At 43.0% G+C, this 22,362-nt stretch overlaps 1 protein-coding gene across 7 annotated transcripts in view; it reads right to left on the reverse strand.

Annotated features, from left to right (window-relative positions):
- DAZAP1 (DAZ associated protein 1) overlaps positions 1-22,362 on the reverse strand; it is a 42,853-nt gene that overhangs the window by 11,078 nt on the left and 9,413 nt on the right. Inside the window, exons 2-12 of one of the 7 annotated variants that reach the window (XM_040417540.1) lie at positions 19,350-19,390; positions 15,249-15,415; positions 12,778-12,843; positions 12,555-12,668; positions 12,228-12,276; positions 9,253-9,335; positions 6,715-6,868; positions 3,944-3,973; positions 3,708-3,839; positions 3,439-3,612; positions 3,064-3,125 (exon numbers count right to left, since the gene is read on the reverse strand). In XM_040417540.1, coding sequence (XP_040273474.1) covers positions 3,088-3,125; positions 3,439-3,612; positions 3,708-3,839; positions 3,944-3,973; positions 6,715-6,868; positions 9,253-9,335; positions 12,228-12,276; positions 12,555-12,668; positions 12,778-12,843; positions 15,249-15,415; positions 19,350-19,390 — 1,048 coding nt within the window. In that variant the 3' untranslated portion in view covers positions 3,064-3,087. Of the gene's footprint in view, positions 1-3,063; positions 3,126-3,438; positions 3,613-3,707; positions 3,852-3,943; positions 3,974-6,714; positions 6,869-9,252; positions 9,336-12,227; positions 12,277-12,554; positions 12,669-12,777; positions 12,844-15,248; positions 15,416-19,349; positions 19,391-22,362 lie in introns of those variants that run through there. The other 6 variants (XM_040417539.1, XM_040417538.1, XM_040417537.1 and 3 more) reach the window with 6 other exon arrangements.

The raw sequence follows: 22,362 nt of genomic DNA on the forward strand, positions 1-22,362 counted from the left end.
AACGGGTTAACCAAACATTAAAAAATATCTTGAAAAAGGTAGTGTCTAAAGATGGGAAGGACTAGGACCTCCTTGTGCCCTACCTCATGTTCACAGTGAGAGGTACCCCAGGCCTCTACTAGGTTCTCACCCTTCAAACTGCTACATGGCAGACACCCTCACGGTCTCTTGGACGTGGCCAAAGAGTCGTGGGAACAACCAACTCCACCTAAAAAAGTGTCATTGGGTACGTTACCCAGATGCAAGATCGGATAGAGACAGTGTTGCCTTTTTGTGAGAGAGCATATGGAGGCAGCTCAGCGAGCCCAGAGTCGGGTCTATAATCGGCAGGCTCGGGTCCGGATCTTTAACCCGGGTGATCGGGTTTTGTGCCGACTGTGGACAGTACGTTCTTCGCTAGGTGGCAGGGGCCCTATGAGGTACTCAAGAAAATTGGAGATGTAAACTACAAGGTACACCAGCCAGGGTGCCGAAAGCTGGAGCAGGTTTACCATGTGAATTTACTCAAACCGTGGAAAGATAGGGAAACCTATACAGAAGAATGCCCACGGCCGGGTTTTCTAGAAGAGGCACCGGCCAATCTGTCTAATGCAAAAGAGCTGCCACAGTAAAAATTGCTGACAGCCTCTCCTCTGAACAGACTAAGGAGGCCAGGGAGTTCGTTAGTCAGAACACGGATGTGTTCTCGGACCTCCCCGGACGCACTTCCATAATCTAGCATTACATTGTCACGGAACCTCAGGCAAAAGTCTGATTAAAACCATACTGGGTACCCGAGGCTCGGCAACAAGCCATATCGGAGGTGGAGGAGGTGCAGCTAGACGTCATTGAGGAGTCAAAAAGTGAGTGGGCCAGTCCTATAGTATTGATACCCAAGCCGGACGGGACGTTGCGGTTTTGTAACTACTTCCGAAAACTATATCTATGCCCGTATATGCTCCTGATGACAAACTAGCTACAGATAGTTTAGAAACGCGTCGAGCAGGGCCAGTTGTGCTATATGAGATCGCAGTTTAGCGGGGGGGGGGGGAGTCCTGGGAGATCTAGATACCATAGATTTTTTTTTTACTCAGTGATTTGCCCTGAGTATAAGGTTTGTTTAAATAAATAAAATTGTGCAGGAATACCCATTTAACCCTTTGGCTACCGGAGGTTTTTTCATTTTCATTTTTTCGTCCATATCTTCCGTGAGCCATAACTTTATTTTATTTTATTTCCGGTCACATAGCTGTATGAGGGCTTATTTTTTGTGGGACAAGTTGTACTTTCTAATGCCACCATTAATTATGGCATAAAATGTATTGGGAATTGAAAAAAAAAAGTTCCAAATGGGGTGGGAATTGAAAAAAAAAAAAAAAAACACGCAATCCCTCCACCGGTTTTGTTCCCACGGCGTTTCGTTTACGGCAAAACTGACCCATGCCCTTCATTCTCTGGGTCAGTACGATTACAACGATGCCCCATATGTATAGATTTTTATGTCTAAATAGTGTAAAAACAAATTTTTTATTACACCACCATATTCTGACCCCCATAACTTTTTTATACTTATGTCTACTGAGCTGTTTAGGAGCTAATTTTTAGCGGAACAATCTGAACTTTTAATTGATACCATTTTGGAGTATGCATGACTTTTTGATCACCTTTTATAAAAAATATTTGGGGGTAAGAGAAACAATGAAAAAAATGGCAAATCGGCCATTTTGACCCTTTGTTTCCCCCCGTTACACCATTCGCCGTATTGGAATTTTTTCTTATTAATAGTATGGGCATTTTCGGTTGCGGTGATACCCATTGTGTTTATATTTATTGTGGTATTTATTTTTTAATTATACGGAAAGGGGGGTGATTTAAACATCTTTTTTTTATATATATTTAACATTTTTTATTTATTTTTATTTTGGTCTATCAGGAATTTTTTATTAGCTTATATTACTTACTTTTGCTCATTTCTTATCATGGCCTGCCATCTGGTGGCCAAAATAAGAATTGCAGCTTAAATACTGTTAGCCTCATAAGTAAGGCTTACAGTATTCAGCGCAAATGCCTATGTCCGGATTGGACACACGGGGCATCAGTAGGTTTTTGTGCATTTATTTGCCGTGATCTCACTTGATCACGGCATCTAAAGCATTTAATTACCGCGATCGGCATTATTAAAACAGCAGAGATCTGCCGGCCATGATGTCCGCTGCACATGCGAGCAGGCGCCATGTTTACACATCACACCAGCGCCGTACATGTACGGCGCTGGTAGTGAAAGGGTTAAAAGGGGTTGTGCAAGAATGGGGGGGGGGGGGGTTGACAAACCCCCTCACTTGACTGGACCTGTAAAGGAAAGATTGTCTGCCTCCTGAAGCTGGCTCCCCGCTCCTTCTCCTCCCGATCTGCGATGTTCCACTGGGCTCCCACGTTTAAACATCTGGTTTGACCAGGTCTGTGGCGGTGACCAGATCCCCTTGCGTCATGTGACCAGCTGTCATGATGTTAAGTGAGCTGGTCACCGCCACAGCCATTGATTGGCTGCAGGCGATGTCAAACTGGATGTATATAGCGAGGGAGCCCAGCAGAGCAGCCCAGGCCTGGATGAGATGGAGCGAGGAGCCCGTGCCAGGAAGCAGACCATCTTTCCTTTACAGGTCCAGCCAAGTGGGGGGGATTTGCTAAACTCCTCCCCCATTTCTAGCATAACCACTTTAAAGTATAGGATCACTATAAAAATGCTTCTGTATTAAAACAAGTCTCACAGGCAGTCCACAGTGGTAACTTGAAGTCTGAGGAGGAGACACACAAGATACCTAAGCTACCATAGTTAAAAGGCATTATACAGATACCAGCTATTTATAAGAAGCCATTTTAAAATGAAAAAAGTAAAAAGTAACTCTGTAAACGAATATTATGGTCTGATTTTAAGCAAAGGGTATAACTTTAAAAAAAAAAAAGAAAAAACCTGTGTGAGAAGGGACACAGCTGTAGATGTCCAAAAATATCAGTATCACAAACTGACTGGAACTGGCCTCCGAAATTGAGATGGAGGCTCTAACTCTACCTACCATTTCTTACCTTTTTATGTCCTTCACAGTGAGCTCAAATCCACTCGGACAATTTCACAAAGCAGGCATTTCCTGGAAAGAGTGATTTCTTCAGGCTTTTTAAGTGGGAGGGTTAAGGCATGCACTACTACCCCAACCTGACATCCCACCCAGCCAGGCAATAGGCATGTTTGTGCATGGCAAGGTTAGACACAGAGGTCCACTGGATGGGACATGGGAGTGTGGATTTCATATGAAGATGCAAGGAGATTACCATTACTTTGTAGAGACACTGAACATTCCAGTCAGTAGGTCAATGGGACATATTTCTAAAGACTTTGAACCCCCCTCCCAGGCACCCTCAAATGACATAGTGGGACAAAACTTGCACAAGGACACCACTTACCAAACTGGCTAAAAGCAAAGTCTTGCTGACCACCAGGGGGTTTACTGAGATCCTGAGCTGATTGCCCTTGTGGAGGGAACGCCAATGGCGCTGCTCCGGGAGTTCCAGGTGACGTTGGAACTCCTGATGTGACGAACTGATCAGGAGGGGGAGGGGGTGGGCCATAGCCATAGCCTGCAATAACATATTAAAAATATATAGGGATAGCTGGGGATTAGTTCTATTAGAAGAGCTCGAGGTAAATAGGTCTATATAAAGGTATTTCTTACCAAATGGAGGTGGTGTTGCATACCCTGGTGGAAAGCCTTGTGCAGGAAATCCTCCTTGTGGTGCTGACACTAGGAAGGAAAAAGGCGGAGGTGGAGGAGCAGCACCCCGGCCTGCAGGAGGCCCATAACCGCCTGTGGAGAAGACTACATTAGGAAGAACCAAAAAGTAGGAGATATTGAAGTGAACTGCCCCTGAGTAATAGAGTAGTTACAAAGACATATGGCCAGTAACTCACCAATTGTCTGCCCAGCTGGCATCCACATACCTAAAGACAAAACAGTTTACAAGCACATTAGACCAAGTAACAAAACTTCCATGTAGTAAATCTCTCAATTATACCTGTAGCAGAAACATAATAAAGGCCAGTGATTTTATAACTTAGGGTGGGGGGTTGCATAGTGGTGCCAATGCACCCAGAAAGGTTCAGCACATGCTGTTTAACCCGAACAATCTGGACAACAGAAGCTCTTAATGCCCAGTAAATTACCTTTGTAAACATTAAGATTGTGTGTCTTTATGGTTATTGGCTCCTGCTAGCTAGCTGCTACTAAACAAGCTTTGACAATTGCAGGTTATATGTTGGCCCAAGAAATCCTGCCAAAAATGCTAGAACAGGACAACTAGTTAATACTAAGGGCTTAAAGAACACCATCCATTTTACATGGTCAAATTTGGGTGAAGTAAGAGAACACTATTAGGACTAATAATATCAGTGTCAGACAGGAAGAGGGAGAAGTGTGCAGACGCAGCGCTCTTCCGGATCAGTAAAAAAGCAGTCAGGGAAGTCTGGCACTGCTGTCCTTGCTAAAAAGTGCATCTTGTACTCCAAGTAATCTAAATTAGATAACCTCTAAAGTTCATCCTACACCATCCTCACATTATTAAAAAATAAATGTGCTCATATTTCTATTAAACACAGAGGAAAATGTCAGCAAAGGATCTGACAAGATGCCGATTGCAGAAAAACAGATGACCTACATCTTTATAAAACCTCCCTCCGCCTCCACTATTCTTTGGGTTGTGAAGAGTTTTCGCACATGTGAATAGAGGTTAATTGGACATTTAAAGAGGACCTGTCGCCTCTCCTGACATGTCTGTTTCAGTAACTACTCGCATTCCTGATGTAATAATTCTACAGCAGTTATGAAGAAATTACCAGCAGTTTCCAATCATGGTCCAGATGGGCATTACCAGTCCAGGGGGGTGTACCTGCACAGTCTGACACTATCCAATCAGTACTGCCAGTGTCAGACTGTGCAGCCACCACCCCCCAACTAGTAAGACCCATGTGGACCTTCACTGCAAATTGCTAGTGTTTCTCTCATAACTTCTAGAAGAAATGACAACAAAGAGTCATAACAGATGCGCCAGAATTATTACAGGTCCTCTTTAAAAGGGTATTCTCGTCTCAGACATTTAGGGCATATTCACATGATGTGCTGCAAGGTGACCAGGTTTAGCTCACCAAGCTATACTATTCTATTGGAGCTATGGAAACAGTGTAGCACAGCAAGTTCAGCTGTTTCCATGAAATGAGCCACCTCTGCAAGCCTGGATGTGGCAGCCAGAGAGACTGGGTAAGATGGGACAGGGTCAGGAGACAGATATGGGTCCCAAAGGTCAGGACATGCCATAAGTGTCTAAGAGGAGAATACCCTTCAATAACATATTTCAGCGTCAACCCTATTAAGATACAATTTTTCAGGTTACAATTTGTACACAAAAGTACCTCCAAATGCATATTAAAAGAATGGAGAAGCATCTCATCGTAAAATGTACCTCCATCAACACTTCCAATTGAGGCTACTTTCACACTTGCGTTTGGTGCGGATCTGTCATGGATCTACAGACTGATCCGTTCAGATAATACAACCATCTGCATCCGTTCAGAACAGATCAGTTTGTATTATTGTCAACATAGCCAAGACGGATCCGTTACAATAATACAACCGCATGCATCCGTCATGAACGGATCAGTTTGTATTATCTGTTACATAGCCAAGACTGATCTGTCTTGAACACTATTAAAAGCCAATGGAGGACGGATCAGTTTTCTATTGTGCCAGATTGTGTCATAGAAAACGGATCCATCCCCATTGCCTTACATTGTGTGTCAGAACGGATCCATTTGGCTCAGTTTCGTCAGACACCAAAACAGCGTTTTGGTGTTCCCCTTCGAAAGCGGAATGGGGACGGAACGGAGGCAAACTGATGCATTCTGAGCGGATCCTTTTCCATTCAGAATGCATTAGGGCAAAACTGATCCGTTTTGTGCCCTGAATAGATCTCACAAACGGAAAGCCAAAACACCAGTGTGAAAGTAGCCTTAAAAAAGTCAAGTTTAAAAATTTAAAGCGTAAATGTCCTCCTATAAAACTAGATAAGTCATAACGACAAGTTAAAAGTTTTAGGAAAGGACTAAGGCTCCATTCACACGTCCGCAATTCCGTTCCACATTTTGTGGAACGGAATTGCGGACCCATTCAATTCTACGGGGCTGCACGATGTGCTGCCCAGATCCGGAAATGCAGACCCGTACTTCCGGGGCCACAGTTACGATCCCGAAAAAAATAGAACATTTCCTATTCTTGTCCGCAATTGCGGACAAGAATAGGCATTTTCTATTAAAGGGGTTCAGCAGTTTTTTTAAACTGATTATCCATCCTCTGGAACGCACATTGCTGGTGTCAGTGTTTTGCGGAACCCCCAAAACACACACGGATGTGTGAATGGACCCTTAGTCTGGAAATCCAGAACTATGGAGTAGATTAATGCACATGTATTTGCACCGTTCCGAAGCAAGCGGTCTCTGCTATGTAATAGGGGTGTGAATGAAGGTGCTAGTAGAGACAGAGACGACTGCAGGCTCCACTATTTGGGTATCATGGCAGACAATCTCTGACATGTCCAGGGCGACATTCAGCAGTCTGAGGCGGCACTGCTGGAGTCATGACACACAGCTCGAGCAGGCCGATCCCCACAATTCTACTCAGGAGTCCATCTCACCTTGGGGGCTGTAGCTTTGTGGCCACGTGGCAGCAGGCTGTCCTGTCCATCCATTGGCAGCATTCTGCATTCCTCTACTTCCCCACTGGTTAGAAGCTGCATCTCCTGGAGATTGGCTTTTACTATCGCGAGGCTCAGCGCGTTTCACTTCCACCTAAATAAAGACAGAAACTGGTCAGAAAATAGCTCAGTGGTTACTGCCCACTCCCCACCCACTACACCCAGAGTTATATTTCTAAATAAGCTTAGCATTCTAATACTTAACTTTAGTTATATTAAGGACTCTATATGGGTCTCGGAAAAACTTGACATGTACAGTATAAAGCATCTATATATAGATATATATATATAAATATTCATATTACTTACTCTATGTGGACAACTAGGGATTCTTAATATAGTTCTTAACTTGTACCAAAAGGTTCCCTTATATTTTTCAAAATGTTAGAAATTGGCAAAATAATTTTTCTAATATAGTTTATTGATTTTCTCATTTTAATCACAAAAAGAGGCCCCGTGAAGTTGCTGCCTTCTGAAGCGCTATTCACTACAGCACACAGAGAATCCGTACACTGCACCCATGTATGCAGTCTATGGATACTTCTATGCGCTGCCAGGATGGAAGCACGTCTCCCTTTTCTTGCATGTGCCCCCCTCTGAAAGCTGTCAGTGCATGCTACACTGCCCCATGTTCTATGCAGTGAGCAGTAAGTACTGGCAAAGGTTCTGCACTGTCCACGCCGTGCGCCGCTGAAATGTCTGCAGGGCATCCTGCACCCATATTCTATGACAGTTTTCATCAGAGGGCACAGAAAGGAGGAGGATGATGTGCTCCTGTCCAGACCGTGCTCATTGCAGCACATTTAAATATTCTTACACTGTATAGATGGCTGCAGTGTACGTATTCTCTATGCACGGTAGAGGCAGGAATTTCAGGGGCTTGTTTTTGTGATAAAATTAATAAACTACATTACAAAAATGATTTTTAGCTCATTTCTAACACTTTGAAAAAAAATTTAAGTGAACAATTAGGTATACTTTAAATTGAAAAAATAAAAAGAAGCAAGAAAGCAACGCTCTCGTCCGGACTGTAGGGCCATGTCAGGACAGTTTTGTATTGCCGTTCACCAGAGTGGTGTACTTCGTGTGAGCAGTAGTCTGGGCTCCCCTCACATCTGACAATCTCAGGGGGCAAGGCCGCTGCTACAGAGGCTGCTTCAAAAGTAGCTAATGGAAGATAAAGACTTACCTTCCCCAGGCTAACGCTTTAAGAATCTCAATTTAATTAACTCGCAAATAATGTCAGAGGGAATGGATGTGGTAAGAGAATCTTACACTATATCTAACAAAAAAGTAAACAAAACATGCAGTAATACAAAATGGACAGTTTGGTCAATAAGAAGCATATTCTTCATACTGTGTTGTTAAGATCCATCGCACTAGCCTGCTCTTCACCCAGCTTCATTTTTGGAGCATTGTATTTCAGCTCCTATATCGACTGTACTTTGCTATAGACATAATATAGATATAGACTACTGGGTATGAGACACCATCTTAACACTACATTTGATCTAGCCTATTTCCCTTGTACTTGACAATTCCATACAAGAGACCATTCAGTCCTAAATAATTGCCATTTGCTGGATCCCGGTGTTCAGACTGCCTAGCAAGAGTATGACATAAAAGGAACGAGGATTAGAAAAGTTTCCTACTCACTCCTCGGTCCAGCCAGTGTGCTAAACTATCATGATGCTGTCCACCATTAAAACGTACCAGCCAGTCAGTCTGGACATCAGAGACTTAGGTTTTTATGCCCGTTTTATAAATATGGAACTTTGCATTTAACAAGGTTCAGTTCTGCGGATAGCGTCTCAAAGATGTATACATACAGTGCCCTTCGGCAGATACACTCCAACCATGTGGCACCATTAGCTGAGCTAAGGTTCTCTCTCCTACACGGAAATACTGAGCACTTTTCTAACCATTAACTAAATGTGGATGATTGCAATCTTTTAATTCTACTTATGCAACATTACTGGCAACCCCTTGATACCCTCCCAGACATGACAACACAGTATGAACAGATCACTTTACTGCGGAATGGTTAAACTACTGAGAATATGGTTTCTGTACCAAAGATTCACAGTAAGTGACCCAGTAATGAAACAGTAACAGCAACCAGTCCTTCAAGAAGTCTCATGATTGCCAAATGCAGATCATTATGGCGATAATCCCTACTCCCATAAAAATTTGAAACACCCATGACATCTGAAGGAGTGGCATCAAACCGAACCTTAGGCAGCAGAGATGTCCTTGAGGGCTCAGTGACTTGGGAGCAAGAAAATGAGAACCACCAGTCACCGAATTTAACAAAACCCCTCTATTCTTCATAACACACAGTCACACCTAGTCTTCACAACGGAGCTACCACTGCTGCCCCCGCCTCCTCACCTACAAAATTAATAATTCATCAAGGACATTGACTGCTGCCCAAGACTTGGCTTCGTCTTAAGGTAAAATAAAACTACAACTACACACTTTTTTGCCCATGATGTCGTGAAAATGCATGTTGACAGCCTGGTCCACTGATTGTTCGTCCTCGAAAGTTATAAATCCAAAACCTAGCCAACGACGAAGAGTGAATCAAGGTAGCAGGGTGTTGTGACACAAAACAGGATGATGAACAGTATTAGGAGCAAACCCAAGACCTCAGCAGCAGGATCAGGTTCTAGCAACTGCAGCAGCAAGAGCATGAAGACAATAGGAGAACTGTGGAGGTGCAAATTATTATTCTGACCACAGTTAGACCTTAAAGGGGTTCTGCATATTTTTTTTTAACTGATGATCTATCCTCTGGATAGATCATCAGCATCTGATTGGCGGGGGTCCAACACCCGGGACCCCTGCTGATCGGCTGTTTGAGAAGGCAGAGGCGCTGGCAGTGCCGCGGCCTTCTCGCTGTTTACCGCAGGCCCAGTGACGTCATGACTAGTATCACTGGCCTGGGTGGGGCTAAGCTCTGTTTACTTGAATGGAGCTTAGCCGCGCCCAGGCCAGTGATAATACTCATGACGTCACTGGGCCTGCGGTAAACAGCGAAAAGGCCGCGACACTACAGCCAGCACCACTGCCTTCTCAAACAGCTGACAGGCAGGGGTCCCGGGTGTTGGACCCCCGTCGATCAGATGCTGATGATCTATCAAGAGGATAGATCATCAGTTTAAAAAAAAACTGCAGAACCCCTTTAGTTAACCCAAACATCACTAATGGCTTATTAGAGCCAAGGCTGGACAAACATCTGGACAGGAGACAGAAAACTAGTGGTTTTTAATGGTTACTAATGTTTTTTTAATTTTTATTGAGAAATACCAATGCGTCCAACATCCTTTTAGTTGTGATCACCTTTCTACTTATTTGCACTGTGCTGAGAAAGGTGCATGCGCTGTGAAGTTGCTTGCAGTCCTGCTGCTTTCTTCTCGGGGGCATTTTGCTTTGCAGCTAGTGCTGACAGCAGCCATATATTTTTCTAAAGCGTTAAACAGAGATACAATATCTATAACAGCTAAGGACTACCAAAGCTTTTCCAACATTGTTGAAAAAGCCCAGAGTCTAAACTGGAGAGAAAGCTATATGAATACACAAAGATACAGGCCAAGCTGAGATCCAGCAGAACAATTCCTGCCGTCAGCAGCACGAGCAAGACACTGTAAAGTCTAAGAATTCAAGGTTTTCATTTTCCAAACGAGTGGAGTGTAAACGAAGTGTCAATCACCATCAGTAGTCCTTCCATCAACACTCACCAGAGACCAACTATGCTCAACAGGGAGAGAGCCACTGTCAAGAGTCCTCTGACAGTGGCCTATCTCCTGGAGAAAATTCAAACCAAGGTTATTTCTGCGCCCATATAAAATGTTGCAATTCTCATCACTAGGGACCTATGAAACTGGTAGTTTTGGCTGCCATCAGCCCAAATCATGTGAAGTAGGCCTAAAACTGACCGGAACATTTAAAGAGTCATTAACTTTTTAAAAAGCGCTCAGACCCCCACCGAACAAAACATTTGATAGGTCTCTATGATATATTGAAAGTTTTTGAAAAGTTAAGGACGCTTAGACCTCTTGAACGTATTAGGAAAAGAGAATAGGACTCCAGAGATAAAAGCACATTGCTATTGTTGCAAAAGGGCCTGTGATAAGAGTACAAAAAATATCACCACCACTCAAATATTTTTTTTTCTTATGTAATCTGAGCGGGTATTTCCTTTATCATCTTGGGGAAGATGTGGGGGAATTTTTTATTTATTTTTTTAAAAAGAAAGCGTATGTGTTTTAAATGTTACCTTCCATGGAAAAAAAAAATAAAAAATCAGGCATTGAACTTCAGCATTTCTGATCTTTTTCCCCAGACATCTGCCAAGGGAAAGCTGGGAGCACCCGAAACACATTAAGCCAATTTCACATTAGCATTTACAGATGCGGCAGGCTGTTCTGGTCCCATTAACTGTAATGGGGTCTGACAGTGATCCAGACAAAACCCTGCATATATGCTGAGAATCTGCTACAAAAATAACGCTGCAAGCATTCTATACCAAAAGGCAGTGTTAAACCAGCCTATCTGCCAGGTTCTAGCAGAGCTGGATGTTTATAGGGTCCTTAAACATAACGTGACCAAACTAATGTCTATTACCAAATATCTAAACATACAAATAAGTAATGACACTTTGTTTACACCTCAAACATACTGTGTATCACCCATGGCTTATCTAACTAAACTGGCCTGTACCTGAGTGATAGAGCTTAAACACCTAGAGAAAAGAAAGCTAGAGATAACATTAATCACAGTCAAACAACAAAACAACTTAACAATACTTTACTGTAACTTAAAATGGATAAGAATGGAAAAAAACTAAAAATATACCTTAGCTTAAAATGGAAAGGAACACTACAGTATATGTCTTAATGGTGAGATGGATAGGAGCACACTCAGATGGCAAACAATTTTGACGGTATGTATGAAGCAGGCAATGGATGTTCTGTGGCCAGCACCAGCACGTGACCTGGGCTCTGGAGAGGGACACTGAACTGGACAACAGGACACAATGCACCGGCACACAATACAGAACACCCAGGATTCTGATTGGTGCACTGGCATTACTTCAGAAGGACCATACATGTGTAACAAAGAAAAAGTAAGGATGGCAGTTTGAAAGAAATACAGTTCATGTAAAGTGCAAACGTCACAGCTTGCAAATGACCCAACATGCAGCACAATAAGGCTGGCTGCCGAGACTTATTTTTTTGGAGGGGGAACAATTTGAGGAGATTCAGACTCGATTTACAAAGGCTGTCAGTTTGCACACGATACTAAAACATCTTCAATGCAGTATGGAGCAAGCAGTAAACCCCTGAGAAGTGAATACAGGTAATGTGTGAAGCTCGGTCACTTGGAAAACTGTTTGCCATCTAAATGAGAAGCACGACAGATTGGAAAAAGATGGATCAGCTTTTATTTACCTCTCGGCCTCTGCTTCTCTGCATCATAAATCATCACGACTTCGGTCACCTGTAAACCAGACACAACCCTTTACTACAGAAAGTGCAGGTACCAAAGGGAGCTTGGCTCACTCCTATTCATTATACACTAAGGCTCTATTCACACGTACGCAATTGTGCGGACCCATTCATTCTCTACGAGGACAGAATGGATGCAAACATTTCCGGAGCGCGCCGCCGATCTTCCGGTCCACGGCTCTGGAAAAAAACTAGAACATGTCCTATTCTTGTCCGCAATGCACTACGGACGTGTGAATAGACCCTAAGCTGAAGGCCTGCTGGACTTACCACTCCAAAACGCTTGAAGTATTCTCTCAGCTCAGCTTCCGCACAGTTATGTGGAATTCCACCCACAAAGACCTTGTTAGATTTATTGCTTTCAGTTCTAGGACTCTTCGGCTGCTGTGCAAACAAACGAGACATTCTGTGTCAGAACCAAATCGGGCCCCGTGTTTGTATTACGCATACAGATCCCCTCTATATTTGGATAGTTCATATGTCACAGCCTTACCCATCCTTCTCTTGGCCTGGTCCTTTCAGGCTGCATGCCTCGGGGTGTGCAAGGCTTTGGATCAATCTAGAAACAGGACAGTCCAGTGAATAAGTACCTTCAAGCACCAGTATATCAACAGAAGCAATATAATGCGTTTAGTGACAGACCCCAAGTAAAATCTAAAATTGGCAAACAGGGGAATCGCCTATCTGTAACTTTAAATAAATGCTGATCAGAGGTGGGAGTTCAGCAAGGAAACCAATGAAATGCTGTACACAGCAGGAGTATAAGGGCAGATTTATGCACAGTCATATCGCAGTCAGGAAAAGACTGATGGAGGAATATGCTACAAATTTATTAGGAGGAACAGGCCTATTCCAGTAGACTGTGCGCCAGGAATTTACATCTGCCATAGGTTTGAACTATAATTTAAGTCAGCGTAAATTTGGTAGGCCTTGGCTGGTCCCCTCCCTAATTTGCAACTTTGTACGCTACAAAAGTTTAGTAAATACTTTAGCAAATCTGCAGACTTACAACCCCAAAGGGTATGTTCACACACAGTGGATACACAGCAAATTTCTGGGTGGACCATTAGCAAGATATTCGAGTGGCAGCAAAATGGAGGACATTTTGAAAAATCTCATCTACGTGCTGTGGTTTCTAGATCCACGACACCAATTTCTGCAGATTTTTTTTTTAACACTCATCCTGGGGGGAGATTTATCAAACTTGGTGTAAAGGAAACTGGCTTGGTTGCCCACAGCATCCAATCATATTTCACCTCTCATTTTTCCAAACACCTTTGGAAAATGAAAGGTGAAATCTTATTGTCAGTTCTCCTTCACACAAGTTTTGATAAATCTCCATGAGGTGAAATCCACAGCGAGTTTGTGACAAAATATGCAGTATATTTATTCCATCATATCTGGGGATGTACTTGTAAAAATTGTTAAAGGGGTTTTCCAGGAATAGCCAGTCATTTACTGATGGCCTCTAGCCTGCATCGCAGGTATATTGAAAGATTCTTACTTAGCTGCTCCCCGCATCTCTGGTTCTGCACGATAGCTTTAATTCATCTTCTGGTCGCCCACCTGTTTTCTTCTGGCCGTGGTATGGACATAGTCACTGGCGCCACTTCAACCAATGATTTGCTTTGGGCATAACGTGTCCCCAAGCGACATGCCACTGCTGACATGTACATACCCTGGTGGGTAAAGAACAAGCCGGGGACCAGAGTTGTGGGGAGCAGAAAAGTATAAATCTTCCAATAGGCAATTCAGGCTATGGGTCATCAGAAGTTTATTATTCCCAGAAAACCCCCCCCACAACTTTAGGACTACATGGACTTTAGGACTACATGAAAACCAGGTCTTGTAGAGCATTGGTGAAGCAGTGATGTTATTTTGCTAAATTAAATATACTGTTAAAAAGATAAAATTCAAATAACTGTGCTGCACTGTGCTGTGCTCCCTGATCATCATTTCCTGACCATTACAATTAGGCTGCATTCACACGTCCGTGGTGTGTTGCGGACCGGCAAATTGCGGGTCCGCAACACACTAGCCCGGCACCCCCATAGAAATGCCTATTCTTGTCCGCAAGCTGCGGACAAGAATAGGACATGCTCTATCTTTTTGTGGCGTTGCGGACCTAAAGAGCGGGGCCGCGCACCGCAAATGCGGATAGCACACTGTGTGCTGTCCGCATCCATTCCGTCCCCATAGAGAATGAATGGGTCCGCACCCGTTCCGCAAAATTGCAGAACGGATGCGGACCCATTTTGCGGACATGTGAATGAAGCCTAATGACAAGTAACTAGGGATGAGAGAACTTGTGATTTCAAGTTTGGCGTACAAGGTTTGGGTTATCTAAGAATTCCGGTATGGATTGCGCATATCATTTAACTTATGTCTGTGGTAGCGGAATCCATAATGAAATTCTTAGATAATCCTAACCTTGTACGCTGAACTTTAAAACACAAGTTCGCTCAACACTACATGTAACACATTCCAACTAATGGACTTCCATCTTGAAGTGCAAATATGATTTTGTCTCTGATCATTCGGAATCCATTGGGTAGTGTATAATTATTCTTACCTCTGAGTGAAGACTATTTGGCAATGTTTGTATTTGAATAGTTAAACTGTATCCTTGTTATTTGTCTTAACTGTTTGAGACCTTGTATATTTCTGTCAGATGAAATGAAACTGGTCTTGGTTTGTTCATTTTATCTGATAGACTGAGAAAAGAGGACAGGTCTGAAATCTGTACTCATTTAGTAGAAGACCTCTAAATGAACAAGGACTTTGTTGTAAATGTGTGCGCACGATAGTTAGCATTGTCTGCATAGTTTGTCTTGGGATTCTGATTTATTGCAGATCTGAGAACTAGCCACTCCAAGGTTCAGAATAACACCAGAAAACCAAGATATGCACAGTGACAATTATGGAGTGTGTAATCTAGCTACATTCCATTAGAGGTATACTTACATTCCTGCCGTCCAGTGTGTGCGGTCTACTGGCCAAGACTGTGCCAACACAGTTCGGATCTTTGAACTTTACAAATCCAAATCCCCTTGACTGATTCGTTGTTTTGTCTTTCATTATCACACAGTCGACGACTTCTCCATACTGGGAGAAGTAACTGCGCAGGGTTTCTGTGGAAATTACAAGCATGTATAATAGGTATGATGTTTACAAAGGAGCCCTTCACATAGTACTAAAATTGTTGCTATCTGCCGCCATGTTCCTTAAAGTGAAACTGCCATTTCACTACCAAAAATGAAATTCCTAACATATGTGATGCTGAAGGGAAGATATTCATGAAGCTTTATTTTTCAGTTACTTTTACCTTTCTGATGTCTGTATTCAGCCATTAGCAACCCTGTTTCTCTGTGCTTGTATTTCAGCATCTTCCTAAGATGGCATCTGCTGCACTTCCTGTGGTGATGTTTGCCATGTCCTTGAGGCCATCCTGTATTTCCCTCACTTCCCATAACCCCTTGCTCTCCTTACATGAACTAGCAGGACTAATCAGAATGCAGATTACCTCCCCCACTACCCCAGAGCAGTGTGTATACTCTCACATACAGCTAACCAGAGACAAGCCCTGCAATTACATGCAATCAGTAAGCATTTGTTTTAGCCTCTTAATAGTCACATTAAAAGTTTTTTTAGGAACCATTTTGGGGTATATATAGTGTATCTTTTTTTTTTTTTAGGGAAAAAATATTTAAAAAAGCAGCAATTTTTACATTATTTTGTGGAATTTTTTTTACGGTGTTCGTTGTGTGGTAAAAATACCTTTTTTTTTTTTTTTTTTTTTACTATCCTTCTCTCCTCCTGTCAGCTATGCAGCTGCTCGCTCATTCTCCTCCAGACTGCTTTAGCTGCTCATATGCCTGGTTTGGTACCAGCTAGAGTTATGGGTTTGTATTGGTTTGAAAGCGGACATTCCAGGTTTTCAGACAATACCAGAATGACAGCAATATGTTCAGTACAAGGGAAGATATAACTGAAAGAAATCGGGATGAAGTGAATGCAGCTGAAAGTGAAAGTAAAAGTGAAAGCAGGTTTTATCCGCGATTATTCCCAACTCTATGTCTAACAGTGATTTCTCCTCTGTTGCTTGGACTTTAGCAGGAAAGCCTGGAATGTCAGCTTTCAAACAAGACCAGTTGCATGTTTCTAGCTGCTACCATTCAGGAGATAGCAGCCCCCCCCCCCCTCCACTTTCTGCCAGATACCAGGCACTCAGGGCTGTGCTCCTCCCAGTTCTCTTGTTTATAATACAGAGAAGACGGCCTGCACATGAAAACTGTGAGAAGAGGCTGCAGAAAAGGAAAGTAGCACACATTTTTAGGTGTTATGAGGTCAAACTGAAAAAGATTAAAATTATAAAGCACAAAAGCATTTATAGAGCAGGGTGTACTATACCATTAGTGTGTAAAAAAGGAAACGGCAGTTACACTTTAAACATGAATGGCTACCTTTTCACAACCTGTCATTTTTAGTGCCAACAGTCTGATAGATTTTAGAATATATCCTTAGGCTACTTTCACACTCGTGTTTTTTGCGGATCCGTTCAGATAATACAACCGACTGCATCCGTTCAGAACGGATCCGTTTGTATTATCTTTACGGATGTGTGACTGGACCCTTATAGTGAGATAGCTGCAGCAGAAAGGACACCCCCACCCAAGCTGTGATACAGAGAAAGATGACAGCCTAAAAGAAATCAGATCCAATAGCAGATCAATTGGAGGAATGAATGGGGAGATCTCTAGATCCATGTGAGGCACAGGGCTTCTAGCTTTGTTAGAACAAAAAGTCATATCTATATGATGTCTGATTTCTATTTTTTACAACAATCATGACATAACCCCTTTAAAGGGAACCGGTCACCTGGATTTTGTGTATAGAGCTGAGGACATGGGTTGCTAGATGGCCACTAGCACATACGCAATACCCAGTCCCCATAGCTCTGTGTGCTTTTATTGTGTAAAAACCAGATTTGATACATATGCAAATTAACCTGAGATGAGTCCTGTCCCCGACTCATCTCACATACAGGACACATCTCAGGTTAATTTGCATATGTATAATATAGGTTTTTTTTACACAATAAAAGCACACAGAGCTATGGGGACTGGGTATTGCGGATGTGCTAGCGGCAATCTAGCAACCCATGTCCTCAGCTCTATACACAAAATCCCGGTGACAGGTTCCCTTTAAAGGGTTATTCCTATTTGATAAAGTGATCACTTCATCATACATGGATGTCAGTCTCCTGAAACCCCCACGACCCCTCAGATTGAAGGAGCTGTGCTACAGTTCCCAGCACAGCAGGTGGCCAGGGCACTGCTGCAAGGTGAGAAATTACCACTGTCGGCGTGTTCAAGTGATAATTTACTAAGATACAAAAGTGACAAATAACATGGCTGGATTCCCTGTTGCCAATCTGCAAAACATGGCCACAACAAATCATTCCTTTTGGAACTAAATACACTAGAATTACACAACTTTGGCTATTTCTCTAGCTTCACGTTTACTGACCATTAGCAATTTTTACGTATTTTGAGAAAATTATATAAAAAAAAGCAACTGCTCAGAACAGAGAAGTCAAAAAATATGCTGGAACAGGACTGTGAACAATCTATGGGATTAAGTTACAAAGGAGCAGGTCATGGTGACACAATGTATTATTGTGGGATGGCAGTATTTTATGTGTGTCCACGTAAATGAGGTGACTGTGGACAGAAATAACAGGCATTTTTAGTGTTCCTGGTCATCACTTAACTGTAGTTTAAAGAGTATCTGTCAGTATGATCAACCTTATTAAACCATGTATGATCCCCGGTAGGGTTCTTCATGCTGATTAAAACGATATCTCTTGTTTTTAGCTTGTACGGCTGTGGAGATATCATTACTTTTACATTTATGTTAGATAGTTGGAGCATGGAGGGGCTGGCTGTAGCACTAGGAGCACCACAGCCACGTCCATGTGCTTGGTACATTCTCTCATATCATATGAATGACAGGGAAAAACATCTCATCTTGCCCTGTGTCCTGGCACCTACAGCTCACAAACTCTGCTCCTGCACTCTAGATCTGCTGCATGCCAACATCATTCCACCATCAGAGACAGAGGAGGAACACTTCCAGGTGCAATGACATTGTTGGCACAGATCTAGAGTGCAGGGGCCGAGGTTGCGAGCCACAGCACAGAAGACAGCTCTTCTTGCCCTGTCAATCAAATGGGAAGGGGGATTCTACTGAGCACCAAGGTGTAGCTGTAGCGGTGCTCCTAATGCTACAGCCAGCCCCTCGCACTCCAACTAATTTACATAAATCTAACATTAATTAATACTTCACAGCAGTGCAAGCTAAAAACAAAAGATATTATTTAAAACCAGCATGATCAACCCTACCAGGTTGTAGTTTGTGGTCTTATGTTAAAGGAGAAAGAATACATACCTCACTAAGGACAAACACTGACATTTACAGCTCAGTAAATACATAAACCACATCAAAGCCTCAAAGAGAAGCACAAACGCTCATTTACCTGGGTGACTTTCTTCCCTTTCTGTGGGAGGGTAGTAGCTTATGAAGCACCTGGCTCATCCCTAACCCCTTCCTCCCAACATATAAAATGGTCCCCGACATAATTCCAGAAAAACATATGGTATATAATGCCTCAACAATTTCCTTTTTCACTGTCTACAGAGAGACATTGCAATATACTTCTATGAATTTAGATGTAGGGATGAATGGTGTCTTCTCTATGAGGCCAATAAGTCAGCTCTTAGGGAAGAGGAAGGGACTCTGACTTCAGCTACTGCTGAAGATAGGTGCGGGTCCCAGAGGTGGGACAAACACCTATCTGACATTGGTGGCATATCCTAGAGATCAAATCTCTAAGCATTTACAAGGTCATTTGCACAGAGGGGGTAAAAGATCTAGACATTAGACTGTAAAGTTTAACATACCCTACCCTCCTTTCCCCATTTCCTATGAATACTAAAAAAAGGGAAGGAAAGAAATGTCTGCAGTGCGAGAACAACCCCCAGTGTTCATTTGGCATCAACTTACCCTGCGTTGTACTCCAATCAAGGCCACCAACAAAAAGTTTCCTGTAAAAGAACATGCACGTTAGTCACATCTAGAAATTAACTGGTGGGCGCATTCACACTTAGATATAAATCCTACACTAAAGTCTCCCATACTTCAGCTCCCCGCTAAACCATAAGCATATATATCGTCCAAGCGTGCGTGCTTTACTTCAGAGAGGAAAAGGGAAAATCTACTGCTAGAGTAGACACCTTGAAGCCCAACATGTCTGAACCTGGAAACCGGCCACTGGAGGACAGTCACAAAGTCCCCATAAACATGATATATGCCCACCAAAAATTGTTGGCTCCAGCCTACTTTTATATGATAGTTTGCTTTCTGACAGATTGACTCCTGCTCCATGTTTTACCCATGTCAACGTGGGCAATTTTATGTAGCCACAAACGCATATGGATATAGTAATGTATGGTGGGCAATTCACCTGAGTCCGCAGAGCATTCCCCAGTCGGTGCAGATTTTTTGCTACTTTCTTTTAAAGCAAATGGAACTACATAAAAATGTGCACGTCCTTTAACCCTTTCAACTCCAAAGATTATCATCTTCAAAAACTTGCCACACATAGAATATAAGATTTGAGTCTTAATATAAGTCTTTGAAAAAATTAGACCCACATTGATCACGAGAACGGGCACTCCATGGCCCTTGGAGCCCACCAAAATATAAAGAGTGGCAGGATGGGCATGCAAACTGATGCTCCATTCATCTATATGGGAGTTTCAGAAATAGCCGAGAAGAATGGGGCAGCAGTGCGCACGCTCAAACTACTGCTCTCTTCATTTTGGGGGCTCTGAGGGGAATTGGGTCCCTGTTCCCACCATCAGTGATTTTCCCTGCAGTAGGACCCCAAAAGATCTAATAGGGGATAACCTGTCCCAACCAGAATACCCCATTAAGGGCCAGATCTTACTTTTTATATTATACCAATCTCAGCAATACTTGAAAGGGGGGGGGGGGAGTGTACTCGACTGACGTCAGGAAGATGCATGAAAAGTTACTTCCTGGGTCCTGAATACAACCTCCTGTGACCCCAGGGGGATACAGCCACACGCATCACATTTTAGGCACTTGTTTTTACAAAATAATACAGTTTAATACAAAATTGCACGAAGGCGCTCATGAGTGTAAATTGCAGGGTGGCATTTTCACAATGTGCCAGGTGTCTACTTTTGAAAATATGAGGGTATGAGAGTATTATATGAACTGTATTTTATAATTCAGGTTTTGCTTCAGTTTGTCAAAGGTGCAAAAATGGTCCTAGCATCGAGGGGGTTAAGCCCATGATAATAGGATTCTAGCACCCACACATGAATCTTTAACTTATCCTACAAGCCTAAATAAGTACCGCTCCATACAAATAAGGCCTCCTGCACACAAACATGTGCGCTACGGTCGTGTGAACGAGCCCTAAGGATGCAAAGGGTTTGTTAGCTTATCTCCAACAGGAATCAGTCACACAGACTCTGCACACTGCCTAAGGCCCCTTTCACACGAGAGAGTTTTCCGCGCGGATGCGTTGCGGGAGGTGAACGCATTGCATCCGCACCGCACGAAATCCTGACCCATTCATTTCTATGGGGCTGTTCACATGAGCGGTGATTTTCACGCATCACTTGTGCGTTGCGTGAATCACCATGGTAAAAGATCATGTGACGTACCATGTGATGACCGGAGTGACGTCATCAAAGGTCCTTGACCTATAATTATTGCTCACCACAGGTCCTATTCAGTAAAGGGGACAGAAGGAGATGCTGGGCCGCGATCAATTGGACTAAGGCGAGTTAAATGATTTTTTTTTTTAAATTAACCCCTCCAGCGCTAGTTTACTATGCATTCTGTATTCAGAATGCTATTATTTTCCCTTATAACCAGGTTATAAGGGGAAATAATACAATCTACAGAACACCGATCCCAAGCCGGAACTTCTGTGAAGAAGTTCGGGTTTGGGTACCAAACACGCGTGATTTTTCTCACGCGACTGCAAAACGCATTACAATGTTTTGCACTCGTGCGGAAAAATTGCGGGTGTTCCCGCAACACCCGTGTGAAAGGGGCCTAAAGCTGATGGCTGTGTGTACACAGTCCTAGTTTTTGGTTGTGCATGAAACATTTAGGGGGTCATTTATTAAAGGGTTTCTGTCATGGGAAAAAAATGTTATGTAGCTGACATTAGCGATGGGCTAATGTCAGCAGTACATAAATGTTAACTCCCTGCCTGCCGCCGTTCTCTTAAAAAACAAGACTTTAAGAATATGCTAATGAGCCTCTAGGTGCTATGTGGGCATTGCTGCAGCACCCAGAGGCTCGGTCTACTTGCCTTTTGGCACGCCCACTTGATTGATGTCCTTCTCCGCATCGTCCTCAATTTCACACCGTCCCGTTTAACATTCGGCGCAGGCGCAGTGAGTTAAGGACACTCGGCTGCTACCAGGCAGGCCTGTGACGTAATCTGTGCAGGATTATGAGGACGATGCGGAGAAGGACGTCAAACAAGTGGAACTGGGCGTGCCAAAAGGTGCTGCAGCAACGCCCTCATAGCACCTAGAGGCTTCATTAGCATATTATAAAAGTCTTTATTTTAAGAGAACGGCAGCAGGCAGGGAGTTAAGCATACGGTTATGTACTGCTGACATTAGCCCATCGCACTGGAGTTTTAGATCTAGCCTCTTACACAGAGCAGCCATAAACACAGATAAGACCGCTGATGAAGGTCTTACTGGACCAAGACGTAAGGCGCAACATTGTGGGAAAAGATACTAAATAATTATTACTGGATCTTGCACTGTACAATAAACTGACCCGCTGAATTAGCATAGGAGTGCGGCAAATTTTTCAAAACATTTATGCGATTGCCAAGTCCTTCGCGGGCACCTACAAAACAGTGTGCAGAACCCCAATACACACTACTTTTCTAACACAACTATAAAATGCTATAAGGGTCAGAATATGACCATGCAAAGAAAATAGTTTTATCAAA

The sequence above is a fragment of the Bufo bufo genome, chromosome 2 (assembly GCF_905171765.1).
Source record: "Bufo bufo chromosome 2, aBufBuf1.1, whole genome shotgun sequence".
Classification (NCBI taxonomy): domain Eukaryota; kingdom Metazoa; phylum Chordata; class Amphibia; order Anura; family Bufonidae; genus Bufo; species Bufo bufo.